The 20877-nt window shown below is 44.1% G+C and overlaps 1 protein-coding gene across 3 annotated transcripts in view; it reads right to left on the bottom strand.

Annotated features, from left to right (window-relative positions):
- Nucleotides 1-20877, bottom strand: part of LOC126203182 (vacuole membrane protein 1) — a 95055-nt gene that overhangs the window by 8491 nt on the left and 65687 nt on the right. For all 3 annotated transcript variants that reach the window (XM_049937424.1, XM_049937422.1, XM_049937423.1), the window contains 4 exons: nt 17101-17291; nt 14680-14908; nt 13666-13746; nt 13299-13580 (listed from right to left, as the gene is read on the bottom strand). In XM_049937424.1, coding sequence (XP_049793381.1) covers nt 13299-13580; nt 13666-13746; nt 14680-14908; nt 17101-17291 — 783 coding nt within the window. The remainder of the gene's footprint in view (nt 1-13298; nt 13581-13665; nt 13747-14679; nt 14909-17100; nt 17292-20877) is intronic.

The raw sequence follows: 20877 nt of genomic DNA, 5'->3' as shown, positions 1-20877 counted from the left end.
GCACATATTAAAACACTGTGGAGGGAGGCCTGAGTGTTGGGAAAAAAAAACAGGGCCCAGCTAATGGCTAGCATTTCTGCTATGAACACACTACATGATCACAGCAGTAAATTGTGTTCCAGTAGGAGTAGGAGACGTAAAAGCGTATTCCGTCTTGTCTATCATTTTAGAACCGTCAGTGTAGAAGATATTAGCATCCTGGAACTCTTCAAGGATGGAATGAACAAGACACCACAATATCATAGTGGCAACAGACCATAGGACCCTGGAACAGGTCGGTCCTAATCCACGATCGAGGCACCATCTAAGGGAGGGAAGAAATACATGGGGCACTTCCCAGTAAGCGGATATGGAGATCTGGACAGAGGGAATTGGAACATGTTCAAATTGGCAATCACACCCAAGGGTGGGTGTCAGGCGGATACATCCCTTGTTTGCAAAGAGAGAGGGGTACACAGGATGATCAGGGAATTGTCTGATGCAATTGGATAAGAAAACAAGAGTTGAATTCGTCATATTTATAGAGGGGGAATCCCCGATTCTGTGAGGAGACTTGACAGGACTAGTGCAACAGGCACTGATAGCTAGATGCACCTCGTAATTATGAACAGGGTCAAGTAGTTTCAGATTTGTTGGAGCCATTGAGCCATAAACCTGACAACCATGATCTAGTCTGGACAAAACCAGAGTGCGGTAAATATGGCGAAGAGTAGCACACTCTGGACTCCAAGATGCATGGGCCACGAGGCAGAGAGCATTAAGTTTCTGCAAGCAGGTAGTCTTCAGGTGGGAAAATGGGGCAGCCACATCAGCTTCCTATCAAAAAGGAGGCCCGAGAAACAGGACAGTACTACATCATCTAGGTGCTGGTTGCCTAAATAAGTTCTGGATCAGGTGTACCATGGATCAATGGCAAAAATGCATAACCCGCATTTTGGAGGGAGAAAACTGGAAGCCATGGGAAAGGGCCAGGAGGTCAGTCAGATGGCACTTTGGAGCTGGCATTCAGCAGATGCTACCAAGTGGGAGCTGCATCAGATACAAAAATCATATAACGCTGGGGAAACCAGAGGGCCAACAGACGGTTCAAGCTCAGTGATGGCTATAAGGGACAGTGTGATACTTAACACAGAACCCTGTGGGGTACTGTCTTCCTAGACCCAAGGGGTGCTGAGCGAAATGCCAACTCTAACTCAGAAGAGCCAGTGAGACAAAAGCTCACAGATAAAAACCAGAAGGGGGCCACTAAAGCCCTAGTCATGGAGGGTAACTAAAACGTGATGGTGCCAAGCCATGTCATATGGCTTATGCAGGTCAAAGACAGCAAGATGATGGCAGTTATTAAAAGCCTGTTGGATTGTTGTTTCCAATCTGAATAAATTGTCTGTAGTAGATCGTCCTTCTTGGAAGGAACACTGATACGGGAACAAAAGGCCCTGAAATTCGAGTACCCAACATAATCTCAAGCTAAACATCCTCTCAAGCAGTTTACAAAGTACATTAATCAGGCTAAAGGGGAAGTAGCTGTTGAGAGATGCTGGGTTCTTCCTAGGCTTAAGGAAAGGGATAACTATACCATTTGCCACTGCGAAGGGGAAGGCACCTGTGAGCCAAATGCAGTTGAAGACACTGAATAGAGATTGCCTTTAGATGACTTCAAAGTGTTGGATCATCGATGGATGGAATCTGAGCCTGGGGCCATGTCATGTGAAGAGGTAAGAGCCTGTAAGAATTCCCATACTGTGAAGAGCTCATTATAGGGTTCAGCTTGGTATGGGTTGAAACGGGAGGGGGGATCTATTCATCTAAAGTGTTTCTACCAGAGAAAGGTAGCAGGATAGGAAGAGGACGCCGATACTGTTGCAATCTGTGTCATGAGGTGTTCTGCAATGACCAATGGCATCAGTACACAGAGCACCTTGGATGACAAGACACTGGACAGTTGACTGTCGCTGGTGGCCCACAAGGCTATGGAGCTCGGACCAAACCTGCGATGAAGAGGCATTCATCCATAGAGAGGAAACATAGCACTCCCAGCATGCCTTTTCACTCTGCTTAATAAGGTAGCGAGGCTCAGCACAGAGATGCTTAAAAGTTAGCAGGTTAGTCTGGGAATGGTGTCACTTAAATCACTGCACCACCCGTCGGCGGTCCTGGACAATGAATGCTACGTTCTTGGTCCACCATGGTACCAGTTAACAATGAGGGAGTACTGCAAATAGGGACAGTAGTGCCAGCAGCATGAAGAGTAGTGGCAGACACACCCTGCTCAACCACATCAACGCAATTCGAGAGAGAAGTGTCGAACTGCACAACAGATGCATATAAAGGCCAATTGGCTCAGCAGGAAGCCAAACATGGGGACTGTCTGCCTGGCGGGAGCAGGTGAACAATTGAAGCACCGGGAAGTGGTCACTGTCACAAAGATCATCTTGGGGTGACCAATGTAGAGAAGCCACAAGAGCAGGGGAGGAGACTGTGAGATCAATAGCAGAAAAGTTGCCATGAGCGGTACTGGAGTGGGTATGGGAACCGCCATTGAGGATACACAAAGCAAAGTCTGTAAGAAGTTGGTTAAATATTGGTTAAATATTTATAGAGGGGGAATCCCCAATTCTGCGAGGAGACTGTTGACACGACTACCGTATTTACTCGAATCTAAGCCACACTCGAATCTAAGCTGCACCTGAAAAATGAGACTCGAAATCCAGGAAAAAAAAGTTTTCCCCGAATCTAAGCCGCACCTGAAATTTGAGATTCGAAATTCAAGGGGAAAGAAAAGTTTTAGGCCGCACCTCCAAATCGAAACAAAGTTGGTCCATTGTAATATGAGAGACAATTTAGGCCGAATGAAAGACGATACAGCTACAGTAGTTTGGTTCGAGTCGTAAGCTTAGAAGTTAAGCTTTACCAGGTAGCCATTACTATGTGTCAGGCGCTCCGTCCGTATTTATACCTGATCTGATAAGTGCTGTTCTCTTTGTTATAGGTGTTTACGTCACTCTAAGCTGAAGATGCATTACTGTACTGTGTCACGCATTGTTTGTCGCATTCTGATAATGAGTGTTTACGACCTGTCGCCGCTCGCAGCATGGCTTGCTTTTGTGCATGCTACCGCCACTTACTACTAAAAAATAGCGAAACAATGGCAAGAGACTGCTATTTGTTGTTACTTACACTGCTGCTTTCTTTGATAATGATCAACAAGAACCAAATAATAGACTGCATATGATAGAAGATGTTCTGAATGAGAGTTTAGCGAAAATTTTTCTCCGTTTGAAAATCTTTGAAGATGCCTCTTTAGTACATTACATTCTGCACAGGAATTAGAGTCATCTTAGATTTAAAAATCTAGTCAATTGCCGTGCTTCATTTCTGACTGTATCACTATTACGCATAAGAATAATATGAATATAAACATGACATGATATGTATATTCTTCCGCATTTGAAGAATACATGGCAAAATGTTTACATTCATATTATTCTTATGGTGAAGAGAATACTGCATGTGATTCACAATTCATGTAAGTTCTTATTAGCAACCATCTCTTCTCACATGTAGAAAAAATTCAGAACATAGGGATGTTTGTCAATATGACCAACTAACAGCCTTGCCAGTCAGATTTTCGTAGTACATTGAAACGCGGTAACATTCGAAGATGAAACAATACCGAATTTGTATTTACTTCGATGGATAATGTATGAAAATGCAGTGGTCGAAACTCGGGGTGCAGGAAAAAAAGCTCGTCTTCCACCTTTTTTTTTTTTAAATTTATTTACTGACGCAGAGGTTTTGGCGCCAGTATTTATCTTTGTGCCTGCAAAGCATGCCTGTGTAGCGCAACATATATTTGATGGCATAAGTGACGGCACCTCCCAACATTTTTCAGAACTTCCGCTTACTTTGCACTCTATACTAAGCCGCAGGCGGTTTTTTGGATTACAAAAACCGAGAAAAAAGTGTGGCTTAGATTCGAGTAAATACGGTAGTGCAACATGCACTGATAGCCAGATGCACCACGTAATTATAAACAGGGTCAAGTAGTTTCAGAGTGGAAGGAGCCATTGAGCCATAAATCTGACAACCATAATCTAGTCTGGACAAAACCAGAGTGCAGTAAATATGCAGAAGAGTAGCAGTCTGGACTCCAAGATGCAAGGACCACGAGGCAGAGAGCATTAAGTTTCTGCAAGCAGGTGGTCTTCAGGTGGGAAGTTGGGGCAGCCACATCAGCTTCCTATCAAAAAGGAGGCCCAAGAAACAGGACAGTACTAAATCATCTAGGTGCTGGTTGCCTAAATAAAGTTCTGGATCACGTGTGCTATGGGTCGATGGCAAAAATGCATAACCCGCGTTTTGGAGGAAGAAAACTGGAAGCCATGGGAAAGGGCCAGGAGGCCAGTCAGATGGCACTCTGGAGCTGGCACTCAGCACATGCTACTAAGTGGGAGCTGCATAAGATGCAAAAATCATACAACGCTGGGGAAACCAGACGCCCAACAGATGGTACAAGATCATTGATGGCAATAAGGGAGAGTGTGATACTTAACACAGAACCCTGTGGGGTACCCATCGAAGTGGCACTCCCCACAGGGGATGGTATGCATTAAAGTCCCCATGGAGGAGATACGGGAGTGGGAGTTGCTGTATTAAGGCAGGCAGTTCAACGTAAGGAAGTGGCACACCTGGGAGGGAGGTAGACATTGCAAATGGTGATTGGTAGGGTTGTCTGCACTCGTACCGCTATTACTTCTAGGTTGGTATGAAGGGAGATCCAGTCACTAATGATATCGGTGCAAACCAAGGTGCAGACCCCTCCAGATGCAATCTTGGGGCCAAACTACAGAGTTATCAGTCCATTTTTCCTGACGCAAGCAAGGCTCAAGGTACAAAAACACCAAAAGAACATCTGAGAAAATAAAAGAGGGAAAAGGAATGGGGAACCACACCTAAAAAGAAAACGAATGGAACAAACAAAAAACTGGGAAAACATACACAACAAGGAAAAGTAGAAGAGGTTATTAAAACCATGGAGCATATGGTCTAGGCTGGCTGATCACAATAATAAAAGAGGATGAGCCAGCCACCCTGCAACACATTAAAATTTCCACCATAAAAAGACAAGGCAAGATGAACACATGTAGGGAAAAGATGATCACCAAGACAAACAAATGCAAAGAAAGTGCAACAGAGTTAAAATGGAGGGAGGGCGGCGGACTCCGAGAGAAGGCTAATGCCCACCCTTAGATGATATGATAAGCCCCCCCCTTTCCCGCTCAAGAATAAAATGTGAAACAAAATCTGCTGTTGAGGCATTGTTGCCCAGCACCCGAAGGTAGGGTGCTGGGAAGGTTAAAAGGCTGTCGCAGAGGGGCTAAAAGTGGGCAGTCCAGCAAAATGTGGACGACAGTTATATGTGAGTCACAGTGACTCTGAAGTGGGTCCTCACAACTGATGAGGTAGCCATGTATTAGCCACATATGGCCAATGCGGAGCCAGCAGAGAACCAGAGAATCCCTGCGAGAGGCCCGCATGGAGGACTTCCACACATTCGTAGTCTCCTTAATGGCACACAGTTTGTTGTGCATACTGAGATTATGCCATTCTGTCACCCAAAGCTGAAAAACCTTGTGGCGTAATAATGATTGCAGGCCAGTTACAGGGATGCTAATCTCCAGAAGTGGTTTCCTTGTAGCCTGTTTGGCCAGCCTGTTGGCACATTCATTTCCTGGGATTCCGACGTGGCCTGGGGTCCAAACAAACATCATGGAATGACTGGTCTGTTCCAGGGCATAGATGGACTCCTGAATGGTCGCTAGCAAAGGATGGAGGGGGGTAGCATTAGTTGATAAATTGTAGGCTACTCAAGGAGTCAGTACACAGAAGTGTATAGCTCCCTCCTATGCATATATCGCGAAGAGACCATGAGGATAAAATCAGAGAGATTAGAGCCCACACAGAGGCATACCGACAATCTTTCTTTCCACGAACAATACGAGATTGGAATAGAAGGGAGAACCGATAGAGGTACTCAAAGTACCCTCTGCCACATGCCATCAGGTGGCTTGTGGAGAACGGATGTAGATGTAGATGATGAAACGACTCCCCAGGGCATGAATGGATGTGATCAAGACCACAAGATATAGCCACCAGCACTGCAGCCATTGGGCAAGGAGTGCTGTTCAATATGTCCTCTATGAATATACACGAATCCAACATGACCATCAGCCATCAAGCCGTCAGTGTAAACCACTTCATGGTCCCGGTACTGGTCAAGAAAGGGAGGAAGCAACACCAGAGAGCTGTGGGGTTAAGTGAATCCTTAGGACCATGTGAAAGGTCCAGGCAAAGCTTCGGCCTAGGTGTACACCATGGAGGTGTATGTGAATGGACCTGGACTATAGGTGGTAAAGGCAAGGACTCCACTTCAGACAGAAGAGACTGGGTAAGAACTGCAATCGTAAGCCCTGACCTGGGCCTTCAATGCGGGAGATGAACCGCTGTGGGTAGGAAAAGGAGACGGTAATTCGGATGCTCAGGAGAACTATGAATGCGTGCAACATAACTGGCGAGCAGTTGTGCACGCCTAGCCTTCAATGGAGGGACCCTGGCCTCCACCAGGACGCTGATTGCTGGACTCGTTCTAAAAGCTACCGTTGGCAGTCAAACGCACTGGGTCGAGTAAACGCAATTCTGAGGGTGCCTCCCATAGTCAAGGTGGGATTGAACAAGGGCTCTGTGCTCGACAGCAGCGTAGAACGATCTGCATCCCAGTTGGTGTTACTCAGGCAGCGGAGGGCATTGAGGTGCTGCCAGCACTTCCACTTCAGCTGATAAAGATGAGGAAACCACGTTAATCAGGCATTGAAAACCAGTCCTAAGAATCTGTGTCTCCACTACAGTGAGTGGATCATCATTAATGTAAAGTTCTGTTTCCGGATGAATGGTACGATGCCGACAGAAGTGCATGACACATGACTTCGGGGCCGTACACTGGTAGCTCTGTAGGTGCCGCTCAGCAACACCTGTACTGGAGGAGCAGTACAAAGTCATCTGCATACAGAGAAGGTGAGATGGACAGCCTGCTGCTAGCTGCTGCTAGACCGTTAATGGGCACTAAAAATAGAGATACACTCAATACAGGACCCTGCGGGACCCCATTCTCCTGGATATGGGGGGAACTAGGGGAGGCACCAACTTGGACTCTACAGAGCTATAGGAAATTTTGGATAAAAATCGGAGACCCCACTCACATAATGTGGCAAGGATATGATGTCACCATGTCGTGTCGTAAGCTTTTCGTAAATCACAAAAGATGGCAACCACGTGTTGGTGTCTGGGAAAGGCTGTTTAGATGGCAGACTCAAGGGAAACTAGATTATCAGTGATAGAGTGACCCTGGCAGAAACCACCCTGGCATGGAGCCAGTAGGCCATGTGACACCAGGACCCAACACAACCACTGACTTACCATATGTTCTAACAGCTTACAATGAACGTTGGTGAGGCTGATGGGTCGATAGCTATCCACATCAAGTGGGTATTTGCTGGGTTTGAACACTGGAATGATGGTGCTCTCTTGCCATTGCAATGGAAAGATGCCATTGCACCAGATCCGGCTGAAGATGATGAGGAGATGTCGCTTGTAGTCGGACGAGAGATGTTTGATCATCTGACTGTGGATCCGATCTGGCCCAGGAGCTGTGTTGGGGCAATGTGCAAGGACACTGAGGAGCTCCCACTCTGTAAATGGAGCATTATAGGGTTCACTGTGATGTTCAGTGAACGAGGGGGCTTTCCTTTCCATCTGACGTTTGAGGGTGCCAAATGCTGGGGGATAATTCTCTGACACAGAGGCTCGAGCATAGTGCTCAGCAAAATGCTTGGTAATTTCACTTGCGTTGGTAGATAACACGCCTTTGATATTAATGCCAGTGACACCTTCTGGGGTCTGGCACCTACAAACACGTCTGATCTTTGTCCAGACTTGAGAAGGTGACGTATGGTACCCAATGGTCAACACATACCTCTCCCAACACGCCTCTTTCCATCTTTTTATATGCTGGTAAATGCAGGCATGGAGCCCTTTAAAAGCTATTAGGTGTTCTAGAGGAGGGTGCAGCTTATGTATCTGTAGAGCTCACCGACGCTCTTTAGTGGCCTTGGCGATTTCCGGCGACCACCAAAGTACTGACTTTCGCTAGGGGCACCCTAAAGAACAAGGTATCGTGTTTTCCGCCACAGAAACCATCGTTCTAGTGACCACTCAACTACCATGAGCCGTGGTAAAATTTGCTGTTTTGAAGAGCGCATCGCAGCGCGTAGTGTAAAGCAGTCGCCTTCCGTTTCTGGCGGTGGCGCCGCTGTGGCAATCGCAGCGTGGTGTATCCCTCTGGTGGGAAAGGGGAAAAGATGCCTGTTCACGTGCATTTAAGGGGTGCTATTAGCTCGGTAGCAGTCAGTCTGAGTCGGTCAGTCGAAGTGAGTCTGGGGTTGGTCTATCAGTCTCGGCGAGTTGGTCAGTTGGTCAGCCGGGTCAGCGTGGGGCAGTCAGTGTCTGTCAGTCATCCGGAGTGCTAGTATGTGTTAGGCCACCAGTCTGCTCAAGTTTGATCAGACAATGGACACTGGCGGTTGGATTGTTCAGTAGGTCAGTCTCTTCCTGGGGCAGAGATGTCGGGTAGCCTGAGGGCATGTTTCCTCTGCAGGGGTGGATCCGACCAAGTGATAGCTTAGTCAATGTCGACCTGCCATCTGGAGTGCCAGGATGTCTGTCGTTCAGATCGACCTTTAAGGTTGGTTGGATCAATCGGTTGGTAGGTCGTGCACTGAGACACAAGATGCCTTGTCCGTCTTGAGTGTCGGCGCATGCGAGGTCGCCACGTGGCAGCCAGTGTGCCACGCCGTGTAGCGAGTAGTGGCTTCGCGGCCGACACGGGAGCAACAGGAGTCAACCCACGACATTGGTCTGGTCAGCACAAGCTGCGACACCGTGAGACGGGAGATTGGCGCAGCTTCCTGTGTCCATTGAAGCGGCTGGCAGCGGACAGTTCGGGAGAGCGTTTTGGGGGTGCTGCGCTAGGTCTTTGCCAGACAGCGCCGTTTATTAAGAGTTAAGTGATTGCTAATATGTTGTTTCATTTACTTGTTAAATCCTACTTGTGTTCTGGGTCAGTCTCTCGTCCCCAGGTTGCTTGTCTGTCTCTAGTTCGTATTTGTTAGGCAGTTAGTGTGTCTGTCGGTCTGCCATACGTTAATAGCTGCCTCTGTCATGTTTGTTGGGTTGGGTGTTAACGAATTTATTCCTTGAAGTGTAACGGCCGAATTCCTGAAATATGTTTTTATCTTGCCTATCATCTTGAGAGGTGGTATATGTGTAATGTAGAACATGTTTGTATATTTTATGTGAGACTCCATTTCACAGGTTTTTACTTAAATGGCCATTTTAGTGTATAAAGTTGTCACCCTTCCACCATAAGAGTTTTTTTTTTAAATCAAGTTGCACCTTCGGTGGCAAGTTAATTTTTCTAATGTTAGTGTTTTGTACCATTTACATCCCTCCTAAGCGGTGCATAGTTTATGTGCTTGTGTCAGTTGTTAAAATTTTTAGCTTAAAGTAATCTGGTGTGTTGCAGATTTGCAAAAGTGTAGTCTTTCAAACGTTGTTGCGAGCAGTCGTGACTACGGCCGTGTTGAAAGGGAGCTTCAAATGGCTCTGAGCACTATGGGACTCAACATCTTAGGTCATAAGTCCCCTAGAACTTAGAACTACTTAAACCTAACTAACCTAAGGACATCACACACACCCATGCCCGAGGCAGGATTCGAACCTGCGACCGTAGCAGTCCCGCGGTTCCGGACTGCAGCGCCAGAACCGCTAGACCACCGCGGCCGGCTGAAAGGGAGCGGCAAGCTTCTCAGCCCGAAAGCTCATACTGTCAATATTGTTCTTTCTGCCTCTAAATAAAATTATAACTTGATGTTTCAAGGGGGCTTTTCTGCTTATAAATTTTTAATCTCTTTTGAAAAGGCTTTTATGAATAAAATTCCCATTTGTTAAAGGTGATTTCATTTTCATCAGTTACTTCCTGGCAACTACTTCCATGCTCACCTAGTGTGATTAAATGTGTTAATGTTCTTGATGAATCGCAAGTAAATAAAATAAATTCTTCAAGAAAAGAAGTTTAAAGTAAAATCACGGTTCATACCACATCGATGGTACCATATGGTGGGAGGTTCAAAGGTGACAGCAGAGGTGAAAGCTTCCCAGCCTGCCTCATTTAAAGCCCACCTTGGTAGACGTCCGGGGGAATGGTGCTTGGGGAGTGACAGGAAGATGGGAAAGTGGTCACTACCACATAAGTCATCATGGGCTCTCCAGTGGACAGATGGGAGAAGTCCTGGACTGCAGGGTGATAAATCAATGGCCGAATAAGTGCCATGAGCCACACTGAAATGTGTGGGGGTCCCAGTATTTAAGAGGCAGAGGTCGAGTTGAGACAGGAAAGTTTCGACATCTCTACCTCGGCCAGTAAGCACAGTGTCACTCCACAATGGGTTATGGGTGTTAAAATCTCCCAAAAGTAGGAAACGTTTAGGGAGTTGATGAATCAGTGCAGCCTATGCGTTCATAGGTACTGCACCACCTGGAGGAAGATAAATGTTGCAGACTGTTACTTCCTGCGTCATCCTTATCCTGACAGCCACAGCTTCAAGAGGGGTTAGAAGGGGCACAGGTTCACTGCATATTGAGTTCAGGACATAGACATAAACTCCACCTGACACTATTATGGTTGCTACAGTTCTTGTAATATCCCCTACAGCCGTGGAGGGCAGGGGTCCACATTGACGGGAACCAGGTTTCCTGGAGGGCAATGCAGAAAGCACGTGTAAAGCTTAAAAGATGCTGTAGCTCAGCCAGGAGGTAGAAAAAGCCGCAGCAATTCCACTGGAGGATGATGATATTGTGAATCTGGGAAGGCATGAAGCATGCAAGGAGGCAGGTTACACCTCAGGGTCACTTGCTGCCGCCGATCGAGTATTTGCATCCATTCCTATTGTGGATGAGATTCTGGCCCTCAGGGGATGCTAAGATCTACACCTCATCCTCAGGTGCAGAACTTGTAGGGAGCGGTGGTGTTGGGGCCACCGGAGGGTCCTTTTCCTTAGCAGACTTCTTTGTTTGCTTCTCTTCATGCACTTGCTGGGAGGACTTCTCCAAAGTAGCTTCAGGCACAGAGGAAGACTGTGAAGCTCTTCGTCCAGCAGCTTTTGGCTCGCCCAAATTACCAGCACTTAAAACACCATAGGGGGAGGGACGTATGGTTTAACACCACAGCGGTATACCATCACCCTGACTTTTTCAGGAAATGAATCACCCTCAAAGGCCAAGATGAAGGGACAGTAGCAACCCTGTTGTCGTTGGGTCCCCTGTAAATGTGCCAGATGAAATGAACACCCCGCCCTTCTAGATTGATGCGGAGCTCATTGTCAGATTGCAACAGGAGGTCATAATGGAAAATAATCCCCTGGACCATGTTGAAGATTTTATGGGGTGTGGTGGAAACAGTAATATCACCCAATTGGTCACAAGAGAGTACCGCCCTGGATTGGGCTGGGGATGCTGTCCGAATCAAGACTGTACCACTTCTCATCTTGGACAGCACTGTCACTTCCCCAAACTTATCCTCAACATGTTCCAACAATAACTTGAGGCTTTGTAGGTAGAAAGGAGTCCCCGTCCATTCTGCTACAGACTAAATACCAAGGTGAATATGGCTCTCTTCTTTCTGTAGCCCTATGTTCCTCACGTGGTGTAGCGAGGGAGGTAAACGATTTAGGGTCATATCTGTTACCACTGTACTCAATCTTGCCCTTCTCCGAGACTGCTGGTGCCGTATGGTCACCAGCAAGTCATTTCAGGTCATCCGCCCTGATGCCTCCCATTCAGATCCGGGCCTCTCCCTACGGGTGCCACCACCCTGCCACAGCAAAGGCCCTTGCTGGCAGTCCTGATGCCCCAGAAAGACAATCATCTACTCCTTGGCATACGTGGGGAGTTTACAGCTCAGACATCAGCAGTGCGATCCCTGTGTTGTCAGGTGGCTACCACCAAATGGGTACCTGACGGTCCCACCACAACGGACTGGCTACCGTGTTGGATATTGGGTGCAGAGAAATCCAATATTGTCATGGGGGCAAAAGAACACAGGAGAGAAAACGGAAGAAGGTGACATACCCCAGATAGTTTAATTGCAGGTGGAGATGCAAAGCCATGACAAGAGGTTCAGGAGATTGAATCTAAGGGCACTATGGATAACTCGTGCACCATGTAAGGCGTCCTTCCCCATATGGCCTGCACTTCTGTAGAATTTGGAAAGTGGCAGGTCAAACCATAAAATGGGACCTTAACTTAGGGCCAAAAAGTGAGACTTCTTTTAGTTGCCTCTTACGACAGGCAGGGATACCTCGGGCCTATTCTAACCCCTGGACCCGCAGGGGGGCCACAGTTGGGAATGGCATTGCATAGGGAGGACGTGTGACCAAACCTGAAGTGACAGAAGCAATGCATGGGAGATAGAATGGATGATTTGATGTCGCATCTGCATACCATCACCCTAACTTTCTCGGACAGAGTATCCCCCCTCAAAGGCTATGATGAATGCGCCAGTGTCTACATGACTGCCCTTAGCGCCTCTGGATATGCCGGATGAAATGAACACCACATCGTTCAGATAAGCCCTAAGTTTATCATCAAATTGGAGGAGGAAGTCCCTATGGAAAATTACATCCTGTGTCATATCAGTAAGACTTGTGAGGAGCAATATTCATTGGAATGTCTCCTGAATGGTTGCAGGTGTGGAGGAAGGCAAACTGGATGGCAGAAGAAGGGAGCCATATCTCACCTTGTTTAAGGGATCAACTTCACTGGACTTGTCCTTAATGTGCAAAAAGCTTGGGGACCTATGCACACCACACACATACCAACCGAACAGGGTGTGGGGGGGGGGGGGGGGGGGACGAAGTCATACATGCGATTAGTGACATCATTATACACATGCCTCTCAAAGATACAAAGACTCAGCAGGTTACCATGGTGCTTGTCCACCAATCATTTTTTGTCACATACTGTGTTCTACACACAACATTAATACTAATTACATTATTTCTACTCATATCAACATTTGGAGCTTTCACATTTAGTTTACTAAAATTCAAACACATGTAATGTCGAATATTGTAATTCTATAGTGAAATTGTGTTTTATGGAATTATGAGATGAAAAGATATACTCACTGATGGCAAAGGAGATCCTGATCTTCGATGTAGTTTCAGTTTCTGCTTTACAAGATATTCTTTAAAGGGTTCCTGGAGTTTGGGACCGATGTAAGGAACATATGCTAACATGCTTACTGCTTTCTCCACCAGTGTTTCATTAAATGCAATTATCACAAACATCTTCTGAATGTGCATTTTTATCACAGCCTTCCCAATCAGTGTAGCACCAAAGAACGTCCAAAAAGGAACTAAGAAATGCCCACAGGTTATTCCAGCTAAGTCAAATAATGGATTTGGTATCTGAAAAGTGTAGAACAAATAAGGTTTCACAGAAATAATACCAAATAATGCAACAATAAAACTATCAATCTGCCTGAATACTTACTGATGCACATGCTAAGATCCCAAGAAATCCAACCTTCTCAACCATCCTTTCAATGAACAGCTTTGCAGCATCAAGAGTCGTCTGCAATTCAAAACATTCGTGATCACTAGAAAATGAGAGAGAGAGAGAGAGAGAGAGAGAGAGAGAGAGACTGACTTCAGTAAAGAAAATGTATGTCATGACAGCATTAAGCATTTCACTGCTCAAATGTAAGTGCTCCAAGAGAAAACATATGTTGTTAGCGATGTGTGCATCTATGATCATAAGTTTCCAATTATTTTTTGTATGGATGCATTCTTTCAAATTTTCTCTCTTCTCAAAGTTATTCACTGAAGTCAAATGTTCAGCCACAATGAAAATATTAATTGCTACACTATCTGAACAACTTTTAGCAATAGGCTGTACCACTTCCTCTGCTAATACATCTTGTGGTTTACTGTTTAAGCTTTCTTGAACAGTAAAATTTCCTTCAAAACAAAAGCATCTGATATTTCTCCATCCATCAGGTCATCATAGTGTATCCACCAAATGACATAACTTTCAATGGCATAAGTTACGTGAGAAATATTTACGAATACAGAAAGCAAAACATTTAAAGTACTATCTGTATAGAAATGAAACCCAACTTATTTGAAAAGTGATAAGTGTTTGCTGGAACCTGAGAATTATGATTTGGGGCTGCAGAAATACAAGTATAGCAAAAGGTAATAGAGTTAGCATGTTGATTAAGTAGCAACAGTTAACGACAAACCCGAAGACAGGAAAGAAATAGGAGCAAAGTACGCGAAATTTGAAGTATGTGGTGGTTTAATGTAAAAAGCTATTTTAAACAAAAATATATGTTACTCATTTAATATCATTTTACATCACACGAAGTTACTACAAAACTTCAAAATATGTGTGTGTTTTTTTATTGTTTCAGAAAGTTGTAAACGCTGAAGAAAATTGCTGACAAGTCCATCAAAATCTGAACAGAATATAGAGTTAGTATAGAAAATGTAACAAGCACCCTACCATTCGCTGTGGATCATTCTTCTTGCGCTGCAATTCTTCAAATTCATTTAAATCATCCTCATCATCAGGATCATAGCCAGAAAGTCTAGCTGCACGTGCCATGAAGTACGGAGGCAGCTCACCTAGGGCTGTGCCCGCACCCCACATCATTGCCTCCAATCGCACCTTTGCCATGATATTCAAGATGCTGGCCTTCCACTGTTGGTCTGGGTGATCACTGCATATGATTCTGTGCAAGAATGATATTTATTTTGGTATGCTCAAATAACATGTAACATTTCAGAATAATATACATGTATTGCCTCTAAAAACACAATATTTTCTCGAGCCACTCAATCTTTCATTTACACTAGGTGATACTACAACTATCTTACATTATTGTAGTATAGTTTTACTTCAAAACATATGAATATGACAACATGTGTACATAAAATTAACTAAATGATTCTCCGCCCACTTGGAATGCTTATAACAGATTGACGAGTTCATGAGCCTGTGATTTGATGCGGCACACGGGTAACAAATATGATTACGGGATTATAATCTATTTGTAAGCAGGCAGCAAAGTGAAAAACAGATACATTAGTTTCCTGCATGCTCTGTGAATCATACGTGGTAAAACAGGCTATGATTTGAAGTGCATCAGTAGGTTCACAGGAAACAAATTTTGTGTTGTGTGAAAATGTGGCTACAGTTTGGCCATTTACTTAACTAGACTTTAAAAAATCTAAATCCGCAATAAAATTTGAGAAATCCAACCACATAGAGATACCATGTACTCAGAAATTATTACAATTTCAATTTCTTTTTGAATCTCTCATTACCTACCAGCATCTTCAATTTACATATATAAGGCGGTCAAATATTTTTATGCTTACATATTCTGGCCCTTTCTGTGAAAGAGTAAGCTTAAATTGTGGATAACTTAAGCTATTTTTGTTTCCAGTGTTATAATTGTGAATGTTACAGTCATTTTCAAATTGTGCCAGTTTCTTCACAATGAACTTCATAAGAGAATAAATGTACTGTGAGGCTGCTGATAGTAAGCTTATTCTTTTTTGAACAGTTGGCTGCATTAAGTTCAGAGAACGGAAATCAAATATTACCCTTACAGCATATTTCTTTGCAATGACTACTTTTTGTCAGAGTGTGGAACTGCCCCAGAAAATTATTTCATAGGACATCAATGAAAAAAGTATGCAATGTAAGCTAAGTTTGTAACATTTTCAATGGCAAAATCAGCAATTAAGTGTTTGAGGAAGATCTAATCTGTGACTTCCAATTCTAGTTCTTATCAATATGAACATCTAGGAATTTTGAACAACTGGTTTTACACAGTCAACCTCCCACCTGCTTCTGTATGGTTATTGATGTGATATATCTTGCCTTGTAGAGAACCGATTCTTTTAAAGTGATAGATCATTTACCAATAATCAATCAATAATCTTTTTAATGTATCATTTATAGCTCTTTCTCTTGTTGCAGCACTGTTGAGTTTGATTATGATGCTTGCATTATCAGCAGAGAGCACTATTTCTGCCTTATCAGCTTAATATGGAGAATAGTTTATACAACTGTTTCAAAAATACTTCTACAAACTATGGGAACTGGTTTGTTACACTAAAAAAAGAAAAATATTCTGATAAACATATGTCCGAAAATCCTCAGTTTTTGAGTTATTAATGAAAATTGACATTCAACAGCTTTGCAGGTACAACCTGAACCCTTCACTTATCTCTGTACCCTCTGTACCCCTAGGGTGTTGTATTACCAGACAGACTTGTTTACATTTATCATTCATCTGCCTTCAATGTATGCATTGCATGCATGTACTGCACATAGTGAGTTAACTGAAAGTGCTCCACTCAAATGTGGCAGGATATTCATTTTGTTAGGTAACGGACATGAGGCAACACAGCTGCATCAGATAGTGTTTCCAGACTGAAGACAGTAAAGTCACCAGACTTACGTCATTGTGTTTTGTAATGTTGCCAAGACAGGATCCGGAGCATCACAGACTACTGACTGAGGAAGCTTGCTGTTACACCTAATCATGAAGAGCAATTTCTATCAGCTGTCTAGAACAGGCCAGAGATCAGTTCAAGACAAATGGCATGAGGGATACTTCATAAGCAACCTGTGTATCCATATCATCTTCAATGAGCACAGGGCCTTACGCTTACCAGTCATCCACATTGGGAGAACCTTTGCCAATGGTTTGCTGCACAACCTATCAATTCATTGAAACTTCCTGACAGACTGAAACTGTGTTCCGGACTGAGACTCGAACTCGGGACCTTTGCCTTTCGTGGGCAAGTGCTTTTGTACCAAGTTGAAGCAGTACTAAATACATTCTTTACATTCATATGGATGTTTTAGTCCTTTGTATTTCCTTTTCAAAATATCATTATGACTACTTACTCATCAGGATAAGGTGGCTCTGGGAAGTTCAAGCTGCCACATTCATAGGCTGCAAGGGTAACAGACGCAATGTGCGGGCCGAGGTAGAGCAGGAATGTATGCAGGCCTGTGCCAAGGCCTACAGAAGACAAGACTCCCAGCCCCACCCAGTATAGGCACCATACCATCTTTGACCGCAGCACCTGTACATACTGATGAAATCCACAATAAGCACAGAGAAAATTCAAATATATATAATTGCTTCACAAGGCAAAATGTTTAGCTGACCCAAAAGACACACATCAAAGTAACTGATGCCACAGTTCTGCCTTTTGGAACCATTTGAACTATTACTTCTTTCCTCAGGGAGGAGAGAGGGATACACTGAAGGAAGTTGAAAAGTAAGGCCCACACACTCTAACCTTAGTATGAGAGGGACCTACCTACATGTCGTCAGTTAAAATTTAATTTCCTACCATTTACATTTTCTCTCAATTTACACCTATACTTTCTCAGTACAAGTGGACCCTTCTTATCATGTTGTTAGTGTCCTGCCCTTCTTTTTGACGTTCTCCAAGCCATCTCCCCCCCCCCCCCCCCCCCCTCTCTCTCTCTCTGAGGAAGGAAGTAATAGGTCCAAAAGCTAGAACTGTGTAAACATTTCACCTTCTGAAATTAAGCGATCACCAGAAATTCTGTCCTTCATTTAAACACATAATATAAAACTAAAAGGTCAGACAGACAGCCACTATTCCATCACAAGTTACTGAAATGTCTAACTTTTCAAGATTAGTTAGCTGAGGCCAATTATGCCAACCATCTACACTCACACCACGTTACGTCACCATTGAATACAATATTTAACGCAGTGCTCATTTGTGTTTGAATTCTATCATCACAACATCCCTGCACACCAATATCTTCTTATTGCACGCATAACCAAAATATTAACTCTACATATGGTTTTACTACAAGCGGACAAATGAAAAGCTGTAATGTTTATTATCTCAAAGTAATCTAAATAATTACTGAGACATTAATTTAACAAAGCAAGCAAAATATTTTTCCCTTCCGTAAGTCCTTTGACCACATGCGTGAATACTTAGCACATCCAATTACACAAATCTTGATGTAGTGAAAAATAATGTGCACGAATGTGTTTCTTTAGATAATACAATGAAAGATATGGACCTAAAGGAGAATGTTTAAACATTTTTCAGAAAAATATAAGACTTAGTCCCCATATTGTTTTCAAAATGTGAAGTAGAGTGAAATCAAACAGTGGAAAATCCAGGATGGAATAATGACAATATTATGGAAAGGATAAATTGCTACTCACCCTATAGTATAGACACAGAGTTACAACAGGCACAACAAGAAGACTGCTAACAAACAAGCTTTTGGCCAAAAGGCCTTCTTCTAAATCAACTCTAACACACACGACCACTGTGTATGGCATCTGGCCTCGGCAGCCAAAAACTGTGGTCAAACAGAGGGTCCACCATACAGCGGGAAGACATACGTTGAAAACGCAAGCAGCAAAAGCACCTTACGGGTGGTGGGATGTACAGCTTCATGTCACACTTGTAGCACATAACCTTGACCTCTTCTATCTCCCTCAAAAGCTATAATTAAGGTGGGCATTAGTGCGGTTGTCTTCTATACACGTCGAACAAAATGAACGCCACGTCGCTCCAGATTAGCCCAGAGTTTCTCATCAGTTTGCAGGATGAGGTCCCTATGAAAAATCTCTCCCAGGACTATATGCAGAGACTGGTGGAGGGTAATAACCACTGGGATATTGCCAAGATTATTACAAGCACGAAGAACTGCAGATTGGGTGGCAGAAGAAGCTTTGACCAACAGGGAGCCCGACCGTATCTTAATGACAGATGCCTCTTCACCAAACTTGTCCTCCATATTCTCAAAAAAAAAAAAAAGAGAGGCTTTGTGGAGGTGCCTGTGTCCCCATCCACCCTAGTACAGACGACATAGCAGGGAAAGTGTTTCATCCAAATACAGCGAGCCTTGCCGTCCTCCCAGGGTGTAGCCAGGGAAGGGAAGGCTGCCAAGTCATATGAAGCAACATTCAATGTTCGATTATCATTCAAAAAGATGGCCATTTGAAAACAGCCAGATTTTTGCAGCTTGACACACTTCATGCACCCAGCGTTCATCCTGATACTACCTACTTTGATCAGGGGCTCTCCCCAAGGACACTACCCAGCCACAGCAAAGACCACCTGGCACGGCGGCTGTTGCCAGGAATTCCGATGCTCCAGCAAGACAAGCAACCACTCCTTGGTGTACATGGGGGAGGGAAAAGTTCATGTATCAGTAGTGATCCCTGTGTTGTCAGGGGCTTAGCCAGATGTATGCATAACAGCCCCACCACACTGACTGGCTACACACGCTGGTGACTTAATGAGGTCGAGAGGGGCTACAGCAGGGAAGGAAAAGGGGAAAGAAGGTGCGGGAAGAATCCACGTCATAGCACTAGGGAGGGTCGGAGTTCTTCCCCAAATGGCTCACACTAAAAACACAAAATGTAGAAGTGGAGGTCAAACCTGAAGCTGTGACCTCAACTCCAAAAGGGATGAAAGAGAAAAGTCAGGAGGAGCAAAATTGCAAGCAATGCAGGAAAATAGGTAGATAATAAGGTTGAAATAATTCAGAACACCAAGAGAGGGGAAAGGAGGGGGTAGCAAGGAAGGAGTGAAGATTGGGAAGGCGGGGCGGGGGGAGGGGGGGGGGGGATGAAGAAGGAAATGTAGCCAGGGCAGGAAGAATGGGGCTGCAATAGCTCGGGGCCCCACGTGCGGCATGCACGAACTCACGAAAGAAACACAAGTCCCTGGGCGGCTGTTTATATTGTTTAGGGTTGGCTAAACATATTCAGATTTTCAAGATAAAAAGGATTCGGAACAAGAAAAGTACACCTTATGCAAAACTGAAGGATTTATTTAAACTGTCTGCATCTGACATTAGAACCAGAAATACTGACAGTCATGGAAATACAGTAAAGTAGGAAAAACTTTTGCTAATTACTAAAAAATAACATGCCATGAACTAGCCAACTATGCATTAAGATTTTATAGACACCATCACTAGTTACTTACTGCAGAGTAACAATTCCTATTAAGACAATTATCTGATGCACAATAATGGAACAAAAAATTCAACTTTCACCATAGGTTCTCTGATAAGTATGAATATCATGTTTCTAAGTCAGCAGACTTGAGATATCAGCAAACAAGTGAGTAATGATATGGATATTTACTGCCTTTGAGGCACTTGTCTCCAGAGCTTGTTTTGCGCTCAGCAAACATCTGCCACCCGTGGATTTACTCTTCTAATATTTGCTGGTTTAAATAACAGTAATTCAATCCGCAGCAACATTTCCTATATTATAAAGTATAAAATCAATTTGGGAGCCATTTCCAAGAATTTTATTGCTAGTTTTTTTCTGTGTGGTGTAGTAAACAAAGACTGTCGACAACATAAGAAAAGCATAGACTGCTACTCACCATAAAGATGACACTGAGTTGTAGACAGACACTATATAAGGACTGTTACACATTTAGCTTTCAGCCAAAGTTTTCTTCAGAGAAAAAACACACACACACACACACACACACACACACACACACACACACAGAGAGAGAGAGAGAGAGAGAGAGAGAACACCTGATGCACCCAAGAGTGTCACCTCCAGCAGCTCGGGCCAGAATGCCACAAAGAACTGCTGGAGATGGTGGTCATGTACGCGTGCGAGGTGGGCTTGCTTGAATGACTCTC

Source organism: Schistocerca nitens, chromosome 9 (genome assembly GCF_023898315.1).
Source record: "Schistocerca nitens isolate TAMUIC-IGC-003100 chromosome 9, iqSchNite1.1, whole genome shotgun sequence".
Taxonomy (NCBI): Eukaryota; Metazoa; Arthropoda; class Insecta; order Orthoptera; family Acrididae; genus Schistocerca; species Schistocerca nitens.
Note: the sequence above shows the minus strand (reverse complement) of the source record. Positions and strands in the feature narration are given on the sequence as shown.